Source organism: Simochromis diagramma, unplaced genomic scaffold (genome assembly GCF_900408965.1).
Source record: "Simochromis diagramma unplaced genomic scaffold, fSimDia1.1 OVJJ01000753.1, whole genome shotgun sequence".
In the NCBI taxonomy this organism is placed as follows: Eukaryota; Metazoa; Chordata; class Actinopteri; order Cichliformes; family Cichlidae; genus Simochromis; species Simochromis diagramma.
The window spans coordinates 4876285-4897026 of record NW_024387523.1 but is presented as its reverse complement, the minus strand read 5'-3'; the positions used below and the strand labels follow the sequence as shown (position 1 = coordinate 4897026).

Below are 20742 nucleotides of genomic sequence, written 5' to 3'. Positions count from 1 at the left end.
ACAATGAGAGGGAAGTATTAATGCAGGTGTGATAGGAATAGAGATATGAATAGAACAAAAACTACAATTTGTAATGGTGCTTTTAAATTAGAGAGCTGGTTAATGGTTACATCGTTTTTTTCAAATGCTAAGAATGTAGTTTTGTAGAACGAGTTTTATTATTCTTCAATCATCTGTACATACATTGTGTTAAACAATGTAGTTTGAAAAGTGACACTAGGCATGCAAAAAATGTGAAATTTTTTTTTTTTTTAAATGTATTTATTAAGTGCAATTAGGATGTTTTGTTTTGGATCTATGGTACTGATGTACCCTTTAAACTTCTAAAGCAAATCAAGTTGTTCCTGCAACAAGAAACAATATTAACACACATCCTCATTTTCCTCATAAGATGCAGGCTTAATATCTTAACTAATATAGTATTTCTACCAAGTGAAAATAGGCTTATTTGTTATTAATATACTTAAATGAAAGATGCCAATTGTACCTTTTGATGTAAAGTGAGCCAAACAGTACCTAGTTAATGTCAAACCCATGCTATGGAAGTCACCAGAATCAATATTTTCAATTTATATACTGTAGTCACAGTATGCTGCTCATGTACAAATGCTGCAGTTCTTCCAGAACTACCAGGGGCATCATATGCCTCCAAGTGTTTTAGTCTGCTGAAGAAAAGAAGAGGAAAAAAGAGGACACCCAGAAGCAGCTAGCGCAGCTGCTCTGACTATATGATAAGAATAGCATAGTTGGGTATGGTACTTTGCGCTTCAGGTGGATAGCCAAGGGGTGATGCTCTCTGGCTTATTTCAGACCAAGCGAAAGAATACTTCCAATTTAGCAAAGCACCTAAAAGATCAGCATATAAAACTTAATAAAGAATTCAAGGTGAATGAGTTTCAATTTAACGTCAATTCAAAGTATTATCCTTCTTATGTTACCATTTTTTAGACAGATGGTCTTGTATTGTGAAATTCATTATGTCCCTGTAGGCCAAATTGTGTGCAATGGTTTACATGAATTAGCGTTAATATTGGATATGCAAAATATAATGTTGACATTTCAAATAAACAGTCTGTCACCAACATTTGGGTACATGGAATATTCACTTTGTAGGAATAGTTGCTGGTACTGGTACCAACTACTACATTCCATGGTATCACAGCATCCCTAGCTCACACGTTAGTGTCACTTTGGTTTTGTTGTGCACCTCTTGATTTTGTAACATGGTCAGGTGGAAGACAAGAGTGTGTCTATACTCAGTACAGGAGCTCAAAGATTCCCAGAGGACTGAGAGCAAGATGCTGCAATAGTCTTTAAACATGAGAAAAAACTCTACAAGCACACCCAGTCACACCCATGCAACAACAGTAAGCCAAACTTTAGTCCACTTTCCCTACTAAATCAGTCTTTTTCTTTAGGTTGAATACGTCTACATATCTTGATTTGGCACACAATTTTAAACCAGATACCTTTCCGACATAACCCTCTGCATTTATGTCTTCCCCTGGTCTCAAACAAGTGGCTTTTAGATGTTAGCTGAATTTATCAACCACTACACTGCGGAGGTACTACCAAGAAATCAAAATAAGAAAAGGCATTAAGAAAACATACCATATTTTATTAGTTTAACATTAAAGTCATTGCCTTTTTTTCTGTGTTTTTTAATTGCTCCTTTTACTTGTACAGAACACGTTCTAGTAAAACTGAGGGAATATAAACTAGTGCTGCGGAAAAAGAAAGTGTCCAGACCAGACACACTTGGCCTTTCCTTCTCCTGGATTTCTTTCTCTCAAGCTGACAGTCAGAGACAGCAATGCAAGCTGAGCCAGCTAAAGCACTCAGACCAGGGACAGGTCCAATAGAATTGTAATGAATAACCCATTGACATTTGTTAGACAGACTCTTTCAGGTACTTGCCCTTTACATCAATCCGTGGAAGTAGTGGAAATCTCTGCAAGTCTGTTAATGAGAAAGTCTCCTTTGTGCACGTTGCTTGAGGGCATGTTTGTGCCTACCAATACTTTAATTTTCTATTTTTAATTTTGCTTATCTCTTATGCTAAACCCCAGGCAGCAGCACTTTAGTATGGTACATCAAACATGGCTGTAGGCCTACCTAAAGGAGGACGATTGCACAACACTGCTCTCCCTCGACATTTGCTGCATCTTCTGTCATCTTAATCCTATTCCTGATGAGTAAGGTTTGAAAGATCCTCGTCCGACGTAGTAGCTCCTTATTAAATTGACTAAGATGTAATCCCATTCCACTGACTCAAATAAACATGTTTATTCTCCTAATTCTATTCCTGGGCTAGATCCGGGGGAAGGATTTGAAATGAGTTTTCTGAATGGGTGCACAGACAGGCAGAGCAGGGCAGGGCAGATCAAGGAGGCTGGATGCATAGAGGCAAATAGAAAGAAGGGAAATGAACAACCTCAGCCACAGGGGTAAACACTACTGCGACTAGACTTGGGGTCCAGCTCTTGCCGCTTTGTGTACGTGCACACGTCCACATAATTCATGGTCCTGACACATGTTAGCCTTTTAGTAGCCTGCCTGGTTAAATTATAATGACGTTAGCACTGGAAAAATGTAGAGCCTCCGTCAAGCTGATAACAACAATGAATGCTGGTGGCTGAATGATTAAGACGTTTACTATGTGGTGTTCTCACCCTGATTGCGCTACCGGATCGCTACCAGATATAATCAAATTCTGTAGGAGACACAGCTGCTATGCTGTCCTACAAAAATTAAAATCTACCCAAGATTATCTTAAAACTGAGTTATCTTATAAAACAGTTTCAGCATGGGCAAGTTGCAAGTGAGGGAATAAAACATCACCTAGCAGGTCTGAAGGGTTAATCAGATACACTGGAAAGTTATCACAGCTACACTGACTCGCTGCTCTGAACAGATGCTTGCAAACAACAGATTTTAAAAAATGCTGTAACATAAATAAAACAAGCTAATCTACTTGAGCTTATTCGATTTAGTTGTGTTAGGGTCTGTGGAAAATGTTAAGCAAGATTTAATTTGCTTAATAACCCTGTTATTGTTTTGGTTTGCAAGAGTCCTCCTGCATTGGCGACCGCCTGTACCAACACTTTCAGTTTGACACTATTCTATTTTTGGTCCCAACATGGCCTTAAGGCACCAATGTCTTCTATCAGAACTGCTGTTCAGAAGTGCTCACACCTTTCTGATGTGGGTGCGTGTGACCATTTCTGTAAAGTTCCCAAACCAACAGTCCAACATTAACACCCACTCATCTACTCCCTCGTGCTTCATACCCAAAGTGAGCCAGCATTTAAACTTCTCTCTTCGCGTCTCTTCTTTCATTTGAAACATAATTTCTGTCACATAAATAAATGAGTCAGACACTAATACACTATTATACTCATATTTTAACAGTACTGCGTCCCTACCCTCCATACGATGGTTAGCTTCACACTCAGTCATTGTACCAGTACATTTATGATACAACCTTTAGTCAGCAGAACGCTAAAATAAATTTCCCCCATTAAGTCATGACTTTGTTTACATAAGCTGTTATGAAGCAAGGTCACTTGATGTCTCCATCTGTGCTAAGGACCCCAGGGGAAATTATCTTAAGCTACGTCACTAAGGATCCTGTGTCAAGTTTCTGGAGTATAACCTCAGTGCCTATCAAATTAACTACGTGTCAGAATAGGCATCCCAGAGATGCACTGATCAACCAGCCAGGTACCAGAATCTGACAATTTCCAGCAGTCTTGGCTTTGACCAGTGACCGGTCAGTTAGCCTCATGTATGTCAGATGAGATGGTTGGTTTCATGCAATAGCAAGAAAATAGTCATGCACATACTTACTGCCATGCTATAAGCAGCATGCATGACGGCTGTGGCCAGTACTCAGTCTGAGTGTAGAATACACAAAGTTTGCCAAAGTAAACCAAGGGGGAACCCTAAGTATGAAAATCTTCCTAAAAACAAACCTAAGCTGAACATGTCCAGTTTGAAGAAGCTAACAAAGCCAAAGCGGCTAAAGCTAAAGCTATTCAGACGCAAAGCTAGCCACCAGCTAGCAGCCTCAATATGAGCGAACGATCAAAGCGAAAAAGAGAAACGGGTCAATGTTTTGTTACCTAGTGAAGTTATACTGCAAAATGGAGTAAGTACCTGTGATTAGTTTTGTTATATGACTGCTGCATGCGCTTATTTTCTTAAGGTAAAATATATCAGCAGGTAAAGGTTCATCTTCAGTTAATTACAGTATATGTAGCTCTTTCCAGTAGCACAGCACTTTATATTTAGTTGCTTCATCGAGAGAAGATCCTAAAATTTTGCTAACAACATTTTGCATTGAGGAAATGTTGACTTTTGCTCGCATTCTGTTATGTCAGTTAAAGATCTATGAAAGAAAAATATGAATTGTTAAAAAGTTAAAACATCATCGGAAGATCACTCAGAAAAAAATTACTGGAAATTGGAATGGGACAAGAAAATTGCAATCAATACACATGTACATCAATCTCCAAGTTGTTCTGAGCAATCAACACATCCTCACTTACTCAGAATCTAATATGTGTCAAAGAGTGTATCAGAAACATGACCATCTTCTTTCTCAGATTTCACTTTTTTCATCTAGACTAGACTTTTTTCTAGAATTTTTTATGCTAACAAAAAAAAAAGCAGTGCTTGTACAAGAAAACAGTGGCCCCTAAACAGATCATTTAAAAGAAGCTATAATCAAATTTCACACCATTTAAAGACCCTAATTAAACCTTCCTCTCGAGTGTAAAGTAAACTATTTGCCGGCTTATCATTAAAGAGCATTGCAAACATTTGTGCTTCCTTTGTTATTTTGTGTAAACTGAATCGGCTAAGCACAGCTAATCAAAAGTGCCTTTCAAAGTAAAGCTCAGTGGGGTCCTGGGGTGGCAGTCTCGAAAGCCCTCATTTCCCAAAGAGCTTTTTTGTCTTCTCATAGCTTATAAATTATTAAATATCTGACCTATATTCTCTGTCTTGGAAGGGTTGGTGGAGAACTGGAACAGAACACAGTGACACAGCAGAGTTGTTGTGATGTTTGTTTGTTTTTTCATCACATCTCAAATTAAAAGTGATGATGCTGCCGCAAGCTTTGTCCCACCCGCAGGGACAGTTTAGCAATAACTGCAGAGAAAACAATGGTTTTAATTAGATCTGATCTAAAAAAAAAAAAAAAAAAAAAAAAAAAGAGGCATTTTTAGCCAACTGTGGCAAATTTAGAAGTAGAGATCAGTGAGCATAGGAAACCAAAACAGGAGGAGAAATAACAAAAGCAGGACATATAATTTAATATACCTGCACTGTATGCAAACCTTACTTTTATTTTCTGTTTGATTGTTTAATACGGCGGTCCCCAACCCACGGTCCGTGAGTCGTTTGGTACCGGGCTGCAAGAGTTGAGGCTCGGGTGTCAAATTGATGGTTTTCAGGGGGTTTTATCGGTTTTTATCGTTATTTTTTTTTTAAGCGTTTTTATCGTTAATTCGGTTTCTCTGGGTCTTTTCCTGTGTGTTATGAATCAATTTTATTTATTTTTTTGGTACTGGTACTGGTTTTGTTTTGTTGTATTTATCCGCGACACCTTAAAAGCAGGTCCGTGAAAATATTGTCAGACATAAACCGGTCCATGGCCAAAAAAGGTTGGGGATCGCTGGTTTAATTTATAAAATGCTCAAATAGAACCCTGACCAATATAACTTTTCTGTTTTAAAAATAACAAAACACAAAAAATCATGGAAAATCTCTTGTATTCAAAAAAAAAAAAAAAAAAAAAAAAAAGACAAATAGTCACTGATTAATTATGCAACAATAAACTATTTCATTTGACAGGTGATTTGACTATAGAGAGCTTGGACTCAAAAAGGTTTAGTGCCCTTTGCTTATCAAATATAACACAACAACAAATAAAAATATACTATGTCATAAAAACATCTACAAAGTCTTACTTAATTAAAAGTTTAGAATCACGAGGAGAAAACTGAGCTAAAAACATCAAAATTAAAACTACTCAACTGCAAAAATACATCCTTGTGAGTGTTATTAAAAACAGGAAGTGGCGCTCATTTATGTGTCCTTACAGATTAAACATTTAATCGTTAGTTATTATTCATCCCTGGCTCTGTTCCACAGCCTGTTTTTTGTCCTGTCTCCCTCCCCCTCACTCCATGGCCACGCCTCTCTGGAGGTTTCTTCCTGTTAAAAGGGGTTTTTTCCTCCCCTCTGTCGCCAAAAGCTTGCTCATGTGATTGTTGAGTGTGCCTCTCTCTTAATGTAGAAGCGAATATTGTTGTGATTTGGTGCGATATAAATGACACTGAACTGAATTCAATTATAACTATAGAGTTGAAGTGTGTGCCTCTGTGGTTACTCACATAAATATGTGGGATGATTAATCAAGTAATCTAAGCAAATCTGCACTCATGTTTTGATGTTGGACTGAATCTTTGCTTTACTGTCAGGTGCTGAACTATTTTACTTCTTTGGGCCTTGAAATAAAGTGTGAATTTAATTTTAGGATCATGCAATTCTATATAACTGAAACATTACAAGACACTCTAACCAAACCCCGAAGCTGTAGCCCACTCAGGTATCACAAACCCAAAGCCTCCTAAGTTCAATGTAAGATCCTTTTTCTATGTCTTTTATAATGTGAAAAATACAGCTGTCAGATGAAAGTAAACATTTCCCTCTTAAATTTAAGGAAAAAGTGAATCAGTAAGAGAATACCATATTACTTTCTTCTACTCTGAGTCACAGTATTTCTGTAGCATCAGTACATTTTACCTTCAGCATAAGGCTCCGCAGGATGTTTCTGACAGCTTTGGAAAAGTTTGTGCGAGCTTGGTTTGTGTGTGTGTGTGATTTTCTTTCAGATTGTGGCTGTTGCAGCTTCAGTGAATAGGGACGTGACTCATAATTCATCTCTGTGAGTGACACAAGTAAATGAATCATGTTCGAATGCAAAGAGTTATTCCATAGCTGCATGAACTGCTCAAGCCTTAAGTGGTGACATTTTGTTAGACTATCTCCTATAGAGGTGCCAATCCTGTAAGATGATTTTGGGAGCATTAAATCATTTCATGGGAAAAATGAAGTGATGTCATGACTTTTAGCTGTGGTGTGGCTGAGGACGTGATGCTATTGCTACTTGAAGAAATGGATGAAACTGGACAACAGACAAACTACGCAGCTTTGGAACAAAGAGTGCATCTGCAGACAGCCTTGCTCTTACAGCTTTGAATGATAAATCTCAAGAGGTGCATGAATGAAACTATACAGGGGAATATTCTGGAAAGGTTGTATCTAAGATGCTTTGAAACAGATGACGTCTCTATACCTGTTGTTCAGCTATCTGCCCTATTAAGATGCAATATCATCGGAGCAGTAAAGACACAACTTCGTGGCTGCAACATTTCTCGACTGGGGGCCAAACACAGAGCTTGAGAACGTTTAAAGCGGCCTCGAACCTTACAATAGGTTTAACCAATGAGGGGAGAAGTACAATCAACGGCTCTAGAGGCAAGCACAAATGCTTCACTAAAATCTTAAACAGGACCTTAACATTAGAGAAAATGAAGGGAACAGCAGTCAGACAGCATTTATCTCATCTCGCTGTTTAATCTGTGCTATCAATGCCACTACACATACATCCTGGACAAAACAAAAAAACCCGTATCCTCACTAAGATAACTTAAACCAAAGAAAACAAGAGAGACGGGTTCAGGTCAGACAATACACAGACATGGCTGTGCACACAAACGTCCCACATAAAAAACCTGATCTTGGCTATGCAAGCGCTTCGAAATGTCATACCAAACATACCTGCGTGGGGAAATACACAAACAAAGGACTGGAGAAGCCCTCTCAAGCGAGAGAGCTGGCTGCACTCAATGCGTTTAAAGCATGCCTCTGACATACCTCTCATTGGATTCTGGATCCACAGGATGCCTCCGATAAGGTGAGGAGACTGGCCGAGCATTGTGACTCACTGACTGTCACTTCCCTCACCTCAAACGTCCGGAGCGAGCACCTTAACTAACTGTGTATTGACACTCACGGGGAGAGGCAGGTGACCACCCCTGTCCACATGCCACACCACCTGCTGACAGGCGAGCAGCCTCTAAGAGACTGTTCTTGTGGAACAGGTTGAGCGCTCACACGGCGCGCTGTTGCATCACGAAAAAGACCCGTGAATAAATCCTAGCAGAGATGGGTTTATCTTAATGTTCTCTCATAAAAGTGATTCAGGATCCTCCAGAGAAAATGCCGAGGCGACCGTCTCAAAGGACTTCGGCGATCCTCGGTCGCAGACCTGTTAACCGGGGCTCCAATCGCAGAGCAACGTCGAGGCGCACAGGCAGCCACAATGTAAATACAGAAAGAGGCTGCGCGTTAACACGAGGGCTTTATGGTGTGTGATCATGGATCAGCACTCTGAATACCAGCCGTACATTGATTCAATTGTACAGCGTAATAATAGGCTCGGAGAAGATGACCAAAACGGCGCATCTAACGCTGACAGAGCAGAGGCTACAACATCACCCAATCACAGCCTTTCACAGCTGACCTGACTGTGTCTTGGCTGAATCGTGTAAATCCTTTCATATGATAACTATACTATTGTATGCAATATTAGAAAGGACACAAAAAACCTGACACGCCGGTGTGGACAGCGCATTGTGAGGCGCCTTACCTTCCACGGCCATGGTGCTACTCCACAGATTTGGGCATCACTCGCAAAGGGGAGCAGACGAAATGTAAAAGTCAACGCTCGCTCATTGTACCTTGTTTGGTGTGTTATCACCACTTTGCTGCGGGCAAGCCGGAGCGCACAGCTGCTGCCGCGCCTTAAAGGATTCTGGGAAGTGTAGGCTCAGCGCTTACTGGAAGGAAGAGGAAGTTTCCTGGGTTTTGCAGAGAAAGCAGTTTTAGCCGTAGCTGGAAACAGCGAGGCAAATGTCTGTGTACGCAGCACATTTCAACGCAATTAAATCAAAGTCTGCAGGACAGAACACACACACACACACACACACACACACACACACAAGTTTAAAAAAAAAAAGAATAAAAAATTAGCTTACATATTATGTGAGAGAAAGCACGCCCACTGGATCAAGATTTTAAGCTTGGTACAATTACACAATGGAAGCCAGGAGCTGACATATAAGATAAATCCTGTTGTCTACGCAGGAGAAATAATTTGCTTCCTCCTTTTAACTAATTAGGTCTTTGGTCAGTAGTTCATGAGCCAAATGTTTGAACACAATCCCACCACTTTGTTACTGTAGCAGCTAGAGAACAATCAAGAGTTAATTTCACTGATAATTACATTGTAGCTCTTTGTCTGTCTTACTGGATCCTGATAGAACAGTGGAGCTTTCACACACTGGGGCCTGATGACTTGATGTGGCACCTCCTTTGTCACCTTCCAAATCTGTTTCAAGTCCATTGTTACATCAGATGCTTTTGTTGTTGTTGTTATTATTATTATTAGTATTAGTATTATTATTATTATAGCCTAAGCTCAATCTGTCACTATCCAGGTGGTCTGTGCTGTCACCATATCTCTTGAGTGAATGATATATCTATGACAGATTTTAGATTGACATGCTAGACAGTGCTTGACCAACATCATCAAAGCACCAAATTAGAGATCTTAGAAATTAATATAAACCCTACGCTGCCTACAGTGACTACAGTCCAGTGATCACTACAGTCATCACAAAACTAAAGAAAGAGTATAGCATCAAGTCAGTCAAATTTCTGGGATATTGATCTAGTCAGTTAGGTAGCAGAGGGGATTGTTAATCAGGTTCAGCTACTACTAACAGGTGGATTATTGAGGCAACAATGCAGGTAGAGGCCACCAGATATAGTAGTGGTGGACAAGCAGAGGAAGATGGCTGTAGTGATTGATGTAGCTATACCAAGTGATCGCAATATTAAGAAGAAGGAACATAAGAAACTTGAGAAATAACAAGGGCTGAGAAAGGAGCTGGAGAAGATGTGGAGGTGAAGGAAACAGTGGTCCTCATGGTAACTGGAGCCAAGCTCGAAAGATAAAGACAGCCCCGTGGGAGATTGGGGACTTAATATATATGTTACTGTTACTAGTACTAATTACGACAGTACAAGCATTTTGTCTTCATTACTTAGGAATGCTGCTCCCCTGTTGAGCTACTTCTTGTAGCGACACAATATTATACGTCTTAAACACAAGATGGCGCCAGAGCCTTTGCAACGTCAGTTTTCATTCAATAAATCCAGACTTTCATTCAATATAATCTGACTTTCATCAAATATATTCGAGTTTCATTCAGTATATTCAGATTTCTATTTTAACTGAATATTTTCCTGTTCGCTTAGTCTTCAGCCAGGCTGTGTCCCATAATGTGTCTCGCGGCTCTACTTTAGTAAAAGTGGAACGTTTTGTTCAAAGAAGATCTATGCATCTATGATCTATGCATCATTAAGTAGATGTTTATTGCTTTCTTATTTAAAGATACAGGAATTCAACTCCATCAAGCCAGCAAATTAAATCGACTAATTTCCAGTTTACACGTAGTTGTATTTTTGTTGGATACAATACCATTCCCGTATAGTGTGGTGGACGGTGAATAATGGCATTAAAAGTATACAGTGAGTAATAGAAAGATGACAGATTGCCAAAAGAAAACAATTACAGTTATCAACACCCGTTTTCTCGATCACTGATGTGTGCAATTGGGCAAAAGCAGTAGGTTAACTACTTTATAAGGATAAGAAGAAAAAAATAGTAATTATAACTTATTTTCATGTAGATACTAGAGATGGACCGATCCGATATTACGTATCGGTATCGGTCCGATACTGACCTAAATTACTGGATCGGATATCGGAGAAAAATAAAAAATGTAATCCGATCCATTAAATATCACGAAAGCACCTCACAAAACTTGCAACACGCCGTAACTCACCTCAGAACGTTAGCACTTAGGAGCAGTATGCATCACGTGATAGAGCGCTGGCATGCGGACTGTCGTGGTCTGGATAGCATTTGGAGCTTCGCTAGCAACCCGGCATTTCATCTCCGACAAAGTTATCCCCGAGAGAAGTAAAGCAAGTGTGTAAGTCCATCTCTGAATGTTTGCAAAGCATTCCTGCTTTAAGCTTAATATTACTTTCTACTCCAGGATCTTTTTCTAAGTAGCTGACGCTGGTAACTGTGCAGGGGCGGATCTAGCAAAGTTTAGCCAGGGGGGCCGATAGGGCATTAACAGGGAAAAGGGGGCACAAAGACATACTTTTCTTTCTTATTCTCATTTAAAATATCTAGCTTTTAATAAATAATTATCCAAATCTTACACCCAAAGTTTTAATTTGATGTAAAATGAATAGAAGTCAATTACTGTATATAGTAACTATTAAGTCTAATATACCCTAGTAAGCTATAGTACTTTTTCCTTTGGGAAGGTACCATCTGTGCAGTCTGCAATTTTGTTGAAGAAAGATGTTGAATCTATTTAATATTTCTTGAAAAATAATTGATTTCTGTGCATTTTTTTTCACACTGCATCAAATTAAGGTTGATTACGTCGATTAAGCATCATGAGGTGGAGCATGAGGGGTGGTTCCCCATTTTTTATTTATTTATTTTTGTTGTTGCTGGGAGTTGGAACCCTATTAGTTAGGTTGCTTAATATTTACGCTAAGTACTCTTTAAAATACCAGAATAGGGAGGATGGTGTAGGTTTAAGTTTATTAGATTGATCAGTATTGCTGAACTATGAAATATTTTTTTTTGCATACAGGTATAACAGAATAGCTTTAGTGTAGTTGTTTTAAACTTGAGTATGAACTTATACAAAATGCAGCAAGCTATTTAAAAAAACAGTTTTGTTGATTAAAAAACACTATATCGGATTCATATCGGTATCGGCAGATATCCAAATTTATGATATCGGTATCGGTATCGGACATAAAAAAGTGGTATCGTGCCATCTCTACTAGATATTTTATCATTTTAGATACTAATGAAAATACCCCTAAAGAATTTTGTGCAAAGGGCAATTCCTGTCCAAAAACTGAACAGATGATGACAATCAACACCTCTGCTACGGTCCTCAGTGTGCACTGTTGTTGTAGTTTGGATCAAAAACAGCCATAGTGGAACTGAATGCTAATAAATAAATGAGACACAGACAAAGACAATGTAAGATAATTGCTGGTGGTGAATATGCTGCATTCTCATGACCAATAGATCAATAGACCTATCTCTTTTATGCTAATTTTGAATGAAAGCAGTGTTAATATCACAAGCTGTAATTTTATTTTTTAATATTCACCCTATGATGTGGCCACTGTAGGTTTCCCAGACCCTTACAGCTGTGATTCTATCTTCTCCAGTGATAGAAAATTAGGTGCCACCTCCTGACCCGACAGAAGGGGAGAAAGAGTACTGAGGCTGGACTGCAAGGAGGAGAAAACAGACGTCATGAGGCAGCTGAATCTGTTTGACAGCGATGAAGCAGATCATACTTTGTGAACACAGTGCACAGTTTATTATTATTGCTTGTCACTTAATTGTAAATCCCTAAAATGCTTTAAAAACACATAATTGAATGCTGAAATATCAGATACACCTCATTGCCACTTACAGGAAGCTGAAGCAGAAGCCACAAGAAGCGCAACGATAACAACAACGACAGCAACGACAACAACGACAAGCATTCTGTGAACATGAACACAAAGAACTATTTAATTATTTAAGAATTATTTAAAATTGGTGTTGATTGTAATTATAGTAAAAATGGTCTCACCTGTCTGCTTGGTTGTTTAGGTCAAAAAGATGAAGACGCGAATACTGAAACATGCGTCTAAGTTTAGGCAAAACTGTGCAGCTACACTCTCCAGTTTACAGCAAGACGCAGCCTGGTTCATTTATACTCCCTTTAGTGCTTCAACATACAAATGATGGGCGGTATTTTCTGTTAAAGCATATTTGCATGCATATAATGTGTTCACATTGAACACCTGCAGACTTCACAGTTGATTTCACTTTTTGACTAAAATTACCGTAAGTACAGATATATAAGCAGGAAACAGATACATTTTAGTCTCCCATTATCAAACCATCCCTAGGTGCTGCTCGGCAGTGATATTGCATGCTACATTCAAGATTCTATGCAGATTTGTCCTAATTAGTTAAATGGACTGATTCTTATATAGCTGCTTAGCAAAGTTTGAAACTTTACAAAATCACATGAAATCTTTTAAGAAAACGTCCTTGAAAGCAGTCCTTGAGTGGGATTTAAGTCTGTATGTGAGCTTCAAGAAGGCTGTGTCAGTACACTATCCAGTTTACAGTAAGAAACTGGCTACCATGTGTACATTTATAGTGCCTCACATTTGAATTAGGAGATAAACGTTTTCACTGGTCTGTTGCATAAGTATATGCAGTAGCTGGCGTTCAAATTTATAAAGTATGTCAGCTAGGCATGTTTCTCATTGTTAGCATGTTAGTAATCTGAACATGACTGAAAATCCTGCAGAACCAGATTATTAGTTGTTCTTGATTTTACTAACCACCACTTTACTTAACCACCACTCGGCCTTGTTTGGCAGTGATATTGTCTGAAACCTCCAAAACCTTGTGTAGACTTTTCCTGTTCACTTGGGGTTCAGCCACTCTGCAATGAACTAATGGATATCTGGTTAAGAACGCTTCCTTGAAAACAGTTACTATTTAGAATTTTAAAGAATATCATTTTAGTTAAAGAGCTTTACATAATGGGAGTTTATGTTATCAGCTCTTACATGGTGTCTCATGGTGATCCTGTGTTCTTGACAGACATGTCAGGGTGTTCAGTTCCAGTCAGAATACAATTTTCTATTTGATAGAAAGGAAAGCCAATCTGCACATTTTTTTTAATCATACAAGGAAGAGGAAGACATGGAGCCCGAGCAAAGACTAAAATAAAACCTGAAAGAGGACTATATCACCTTAGCAGCCGTCGATCACTATTGCACATTTTATTTTTTCATCTTTTGTGCTACTTTGTCCTCCATCATTGTTTCTTGTGGTTTTTGGTTCATTTACTATTTATGAACATATTTAAATGCAACTTTTACAACAGAATAGAAAGGTGTAATGGACTTTTTCTGATGAGAGTAGCAAAAGGGCATGTCTGCCTTCTCAAACCTAGATTAGAGAATGTTGACATTAAAAAAATGTAACTACGCCGTTACAGTCGGAACCAACCATAACACTAATAAGCAACTGTGTAGTAATGTTGTATTCATATTAAGTAATGTTATGAAATAGGGTGGTTGTTACATGCATAAGATCCAAACTTGTAATTTGAACTAAATAATTCCATGTTTCTATGGTGAACGTAATTAAATCATGTAGCATCTACATGAAATTCAGCAACTTAATTTGTTCTTGTTGAGATGACATGATACAATCCAGTAAGAGTGGCTGGATCCAGGCAACTAACCACTCTTACTAGATTGTATGATGTCATCTCAACAAGAGATGGTTTACCTGGTAACATTACCTGCCTAAGCGAGAGGGAGGGTGGTGGGGCTTCTTATGTGTGTGTCTTTTGTGTGCATCACCTGTGTGATGGAGGGAGACTGCAAAAGGAAAGTGCACAGTCTGTCTCTGAGAGAGTCGCTTGTAATCCTCAGACCCTGCTCAGTCTGTAAATTGCTTGCTGATGAAGCTGAATGTTCACTGCAGCCCAAAACGACCCTCAGGCAATCAGACAATGTCCAGGTGCTCCCGGAGGCCAGTCCAGCCCTCAGCTTAGTAAGTGATTAACTGGTAAACATATCCAAGCATTTATTTTTATCATTTCTTTTTTATTTTTAATCCCATGACAAAAAGCATCACAAAACACAGAATACAGCAAGTCATCATAGGCTACTGTATGATTAGGAATCCAGCTTATAACTATAATTTCGTTCATTTCAGCACTTTAATTTTGACTTATTCACACTTTACTGCTGTGCACTCCTGTAAAGCCACTGACAGTTGAAGTGATTAACACTGATTATCCTGTTCTAATGTGATCTTGTACCAGCACATCCTCTAATAGTAAGCAAAAGCACCTCGAGCAACACACTAAAAGAGGACAAAGTGCTCACCAGGCCTCAGTACTCCCCAGATTGTAGAATGATCCCAAGCAACAGCCTGATCAAAGTAGACCCTTTGCTGCAACCCACAGGAGGTTTTCTGCCATGTCTTAGTGCAAAAAACCCACAGGGCAGCCACAGCTGTCTTGTGGAAATGACTTAAAGACTATTAGCTGTCACTGAGGACCTACACAGTATGGGCCAGGTGGTTTTCATGAAGTGGATTTCTCCAATTTAATGAGTTTTCCCATTTTCCCTTGCAGTCTTGGTCAACCTTCGATACCATTTCAAAGAGCTGTGGTCTAAAAGGCCACGGTGTTTTAAAGTACTGTGGCGTTCCACTGCATTGTGTCTGGTGTAGCGCAATGAAAGCTGAGCTGCATCTATTCAGGCAGCGAAACCCAACCCATGTTTGAATTAGTGTACAGAATACTGCAAAGCTGCTGATTATTTGGTACGTTAACACATGCTCAAGTATCTCATTAACATAAACCATGAAGTGAAAAAGAGACACTCGTGATAATCTGCAAGCTACTCTGAATGGATTTTAAGGAACCAAAACCCAACACTTTATCTCTTCAGCGCTTGTGATTTAAAGCTTTTAAGTCTCTGCAGATTTCTCAAAACACTGAGCAAGACAGCTACAGCTCAAACACTGACAGAAAGAGTCGTCAAGTATCTACCAAAATAGCAGCAAAAGTATTCTTTGGATAATCCGTAGAGAGACACATCCGCCGAGCTCAGCTTGTATCCTTTTGATATTGTTCTGCAAGTGTCCACCGAGTAGTCCTGGGTCAAACTGCATCTTAAATCCTCCTCTTAGCGCTGTCTGACAATGACGGGGGTTATTTCAGGTTCAAATTCCAGTGTGCAAGCAAAGAAGCTGTAAGAGGATTTCAAGAACAACTTTGACCCAGGTGTTAATATCACACCAGAAGAGTAATAATAACTCCATCATCCTGGCCTTGCCACAGCATCTCGCCCTCAAACTCCACTTTCCCATGTTTCCTGGCTCTCATCAGAATCCCCACCACCTTGTCAGAGATCCGAACGTATCTGTCAAACAGTTCTCCAAATGTGACCCGGGTCTTTCCATCTGGGTCCGGATCGGCCATAGTCCTGATCACATAGCACATGTCGTCTATTTCACGGTGGATATGTTTCTCCGCACGTTTGGCCCTTTCTGCCGTCTTACTACCCTCCTTTGGACGTCCGTAACCCTCTTGACCTTTCTGGAGGCGGAGGGACATGGAATAGTCATAATCAAAGTATTCACTGAAGGGGTTGAGTTTCTGATTAACTGTGTGCTCAGAGGCCCAATTCTGCCAGCGGCTCTTGAGATTTCCCACGCTGCTGTATTTCTTGGACAACGTGTTGATCTTGTTGGCATCCTCAGCTTCTTTTTTGTAGCTGTGAAGCATGTCAAGTGACACAACAGGTCAATACAAAATGAACAAGACACTCAGTACTGGTTTTTATTGTTATATTGGTTATCATTTCTGCTTCTCTCTTGGCCAGATCTGATTTGAAAAAGAAAGGTGTAATCTTAATGAGAAAGTTACCTGTATAACTAAACAGGGTTTCAGTAATCAACAGAAAGAACTTGTGGTTTTACTTGCTTTTAAATGTAATTGTTGGAGACAAAAATGATAAATGTGTGCAAGTTTTTGTGTAGTGCAATGAAAACATCCAGTCTGTCAGCTCAATTCTCTATTTCTTAAATATTGAAAAGAAGTAAAGAGTTTTTGAGTTTTTAGAATTTGTTGGATGGAAGTTGATTTGGTGAACATTTTATACTCCCTCTTAACATTTTCTTTTTTGAAAACTTAACTCTGAATGCAAAATGAAGCCCAGTGACACTACTTACATTGGAACTGAGGATCTTTTTATTCCCACTGCTGTCTCAGAGTCTTCTTCACAGTTGTTTTCCTCTGCTTCTTCTGAAAAGCTTGTTCTGTGTGTTTTATCTACTTCCAGTCCCTCTACATCTGCCTCGAGGGGCCCACTGTCCTCTTTACGCCCACAGGTGAATCCCTCTCTTGGATCTCCTCCTTCTTTAACAAGCTTCTGCTCATTCTCCACCTGCTTCCAGCTTTTGGTCAGCGATGACACCATGTTGGAGCACTTCCTCCGACGGGTGGGCGAGTTTTTCTTCTTTAGCAGTCTGTCAATCTCCTCATCTGATGGGAGATGCTCCCTCTTGATTTTTTCTGTCAGGAGCCCAATACCTGCACTCTTCTCCTGAGCGCTGCTGGTCACTGTCTTCACCACTTGCTTTGTCTTGATAAAAGACGCCGCTGGTGGCTCATCCGATGTCTTAACCTCACCAGTCTTTGATGTCGTTGTTTGTGTAGCTGCGATACCTTTAGAAGCTTCTGTTTGCTGCGTTTGAATGGATGGAGGCTTCTTTGAAACCCACTTCTTTTTGGGTTCCTCTGGTCCACCCAGTGAAGACGGAGCCCAGCCGCTTGGCTCGCTGGCCTGCTTGTTCTCATTCTCTGTCACCCATTGCTGCCAGCTGCTTGCCAGGTTGCACACCATGCTAATAGTGCGGAGCTTCTTGATGTTCTTGTTGCTGAATGGTTTCCTTTGGGAAGCTTGGCCATTGTGTTTGTCTGACATAGTTGTCTCTATTAGTCTGTAAATACAGGCACAATTAATCCTCACAAGTAAGCTGTAAGATTTGCTAAAATGAACTCATATCCTCTGCCTGACTCGCTGTACCTTTGTTGCCTCTGTTTCCCTGCTCCCACACACAGCTCCAAACTGGGGAGCGTAAACCCTAATGGTGGAAAGTATTCGAGTCATCCCAGGCTACCAACGTGATCGTCTTTCTCTGACACTGGTCACCCCCATGCACTCATGTTTCATCACAGATTAAGGCGCTTGTAACTAGAGGTGGACAGGGCAGTAGACCAGAAGTTTCTGAATTAAAACAAGTGCTGTTGAACAGAATGACAAAAAACTTACCATTTTATATGCATTCAACATGTTCAGCTTCATAGATATTAATGATGATGATGTATACTGGGAGATATCTGCAACAATTACACAATATTCTACTTCGCTTTGCTAGCTTTTGCTAACCTTTTGGTTAAAGTACTTGTGACTCTTGATAAAAAGTATAAACCTGTCTTACAAAGAATACGTTGAACTCATAAGCAGTTAAACCCACTTTTAATGGTATCATCTTTACTGCCACAAGCTGACATTTTTGGTGTAACACAAGGTTATGGTGGCTAATGTTAGCCAGTGTTATGAAACTTTAGAGTTGCTGAGCCCATTTGCTGTTTTCCTTGCTACTATAAAGCTTTCCGTTTTACCCTTTAACTGTCTGAATATATTTTGTGGTCAAGGGGCTGCAGTATTCACTGCATATAGTGGGGCTTTAAGGGAACGTTTCAGATTAACCCTCTGAAGACATCAGTGATGCATGAAGTAAGAAGGAAAGAAATGCAACAGTACATTAGTATAATGACTGAAACTAGCACCACTGAAGGAACAATGGGCTGGGAGGTCAGTTCCTTCGTCATAATTATGCAAATTCTCATGACCATGAAAACAGAAATATTCGATTTAAAGTACAAATACAGCACCTTAACTGTGTACTCGACTAGCTTTTAACTGTAGCTAGTTAAGAAACTGGTTATAAAGAAAATGAACAAGTATAACAAAAGGAAACTCTGGGGAGTTTCAACCAGGAAAGAATATGATACCCGCAGAAGACTGGGATGTCTTGCTTACGCATGCAGTGGTTTAGTCTTCCAATGCAGAGGTAAGGAAATCTCATCTCACTCAGTGGAGAGTGGCATGTATTCTGACGTTAGCAATATCATCAAAACATACTGCAAGCCTTAAGGGGTGTTTAGTCCTGTTTTAAGAGCTGTTTTATTTGAAGATGGTTTTATGTGTGTTGATTTTACATATGCATGTCTGATGAGGAAGGGGCCTGTTTATAAATAGGACTTGGAACACACACACGCACACAGGCATTAAGTTGCATCTGTTGGCAGTCTGTCATGGAGGGTGGAAGTGACTCAGAGAGCATCAGCAGAGGACATGTTCTCAAACCAACTCAGCGTGTTAATATATACAGTTTCAAACTGTGCAGAGAGGAAGGCTAGTGCTCCTCCACAAGGACAAACGGGCTCACTATGCTTTCAAGTCTGGGGATAAAATAAAATCTGTGCTTACAAGTGATTTGAAAATCCAAACAAAATATTAATTTTAATCCAAAATAACAAAAAAACTGCATTATTTTTAATGCTTTTAATGAACAGACTGTATTTCATTGACAAAACATGCAGCACTTCCTTATCTAGAAACTGCCAAAGAGTTTGTTTTCAAACAATAAATGTTGTGTTTAGGTACCAAAAATCACCCTGAGACAATTTACCTCACAGGGCTCCTTTGTTTTTATATGACACACAGCCACAACTCGAGATTTAAAAAAGAACTGACCTCAGATAAAAGCTATGAATGTCTGGCTGAAACTAAATTTGGGTTTAAATTTAGGAGAAATATGAGGCGAAAATAAGAAACAGGGCACTTCTGCCCAGTAAAGAATGTGATACTTGCACAAGATGAGAATGCCCTGCTTACTCAGTAAGTGGTTTGGTCTTGCAGGCAGACAGGAAATTCAAGCTCTCCATGCCAGCACGCATCAGCTGATGTCTGCATGTTCTGTACCCTGCATTGTGTCAGTGCTGCTTTCCCTGCCTCTGTTTAGCTTCATGTATTTACATACAAAGGTGAACAGTTCCCAGAACATAGCCATTCTGCAAAATATAAAGTACTGCAGTACTATTCAACATGGTCTTGCCTTTTTTGACTGATACTTTTATTTTATTTTATTTTATTATACATATAATTGCATTCTATTTTGTGTTAATTGTATTTTCTTGTAGGGAGTCCAATATGCTAAAACATTAAAGTTTGTCACAATCAAGGCAATGCTCAATTTGTTTTTTAAGAGTTTAAAGTTTAATTTTGGAGAAGGAGTTTTTAGTTTGGTTGTCTACCACTGGAGGTCACTATGACTTCATTGTTGGAGCAGTACACGAAGCATCAAGCTACAAATAGTTTACCTATGTGTTTAGTATTTTCACACAGAGCAAAAGGGCCTTTCTACTATTAAGGAGACAGGAAGTTCCACTGCATATTGAATTTAATCCCTATAATTTGCATTATTTATCACAATAAAACTCCAATTCCAAAAAAGTTGAGATGCTCTGTAAAACGCAAATAAACGATTTGTAAATCTCTTGAACCCACATTTTATTCACGATAAAACATTTTACTTCTATGACAAATATTAGCTCATTTTGAATTTGACGATAATAGCGCTTCTCAAAAAGTTGGGCAACAAAAGACCAAAAAAAAGTAACTGTTTTTTTAAATTAATTAGGTTAACTGGCAACAAGTCAGCAACATGATTGGGTATCAAAGGGTATCACAGACAGGCAGAGTCAGAGTAAACATGGGCAGAGCTTCACCAATCTGCAGAAAACTGTTTGCAAATTCTGGAACAATTTCAGAATAATGGTCCTCGACATAAATGTGTGAAGACGCTGAGAATCTCATTATCTGCAGTTT

At 39.3% G+C, this 20742-nt stretch overlaps 2 protein-coding genes across 4 annotated transcripts in view; both read right to left on the bottom strand.

Moving 5' to 3' along the window:
- The window catches only part of samd12 (sterile alpha motif domain containing 12), a 127104-nt gene extending 118077 nt beyond the window's left edge, over positions 1-9027 (bottom strand). Inside the window, exon 1 of one of the 3 annotated variants that reach the window (XM_040019975.1) lies at positions 8723-9027. In XM_040019975.1, the coding sequence (XP_039875909.1) occupies positions 8723-8735 (13 nt within the window). In that variant the 5' untranslated portion in view covers positions 8736-9027. Of the gene's footprint in view, positions 1-7947; positions 8697-8722 lie in introns of those variants that run through there. The other 2 variants (XM_040019973.1, XM_040019972.1) reach the window with 2 other exon arrangements.
- Positions 9028-14378: 5351 nt separating this feature from the next.
- abrab (actin binding Rho activating protein b) lies at positions 14379-18078 on the bottom strand. Its single transcript, XM_040019879.1, has 2 exons — positions 17015-18078; positions 14379-16557 (listed from the first exon to the last, which is right to left on the bottom strand). The coding sequence occupies exons 1-2, from the start codon at positions 17767-17769 to the stop codon at positions 16074-16076; spliced, it is 1239 nt and encodes a 412-aa protein (XP_039875813.1). The 5' UTR covers positions 17770-18078; the 3' UTR covers positions 14379-16073.
- Positions 18079-20742: the final 2664 nt, after the last annotated feature.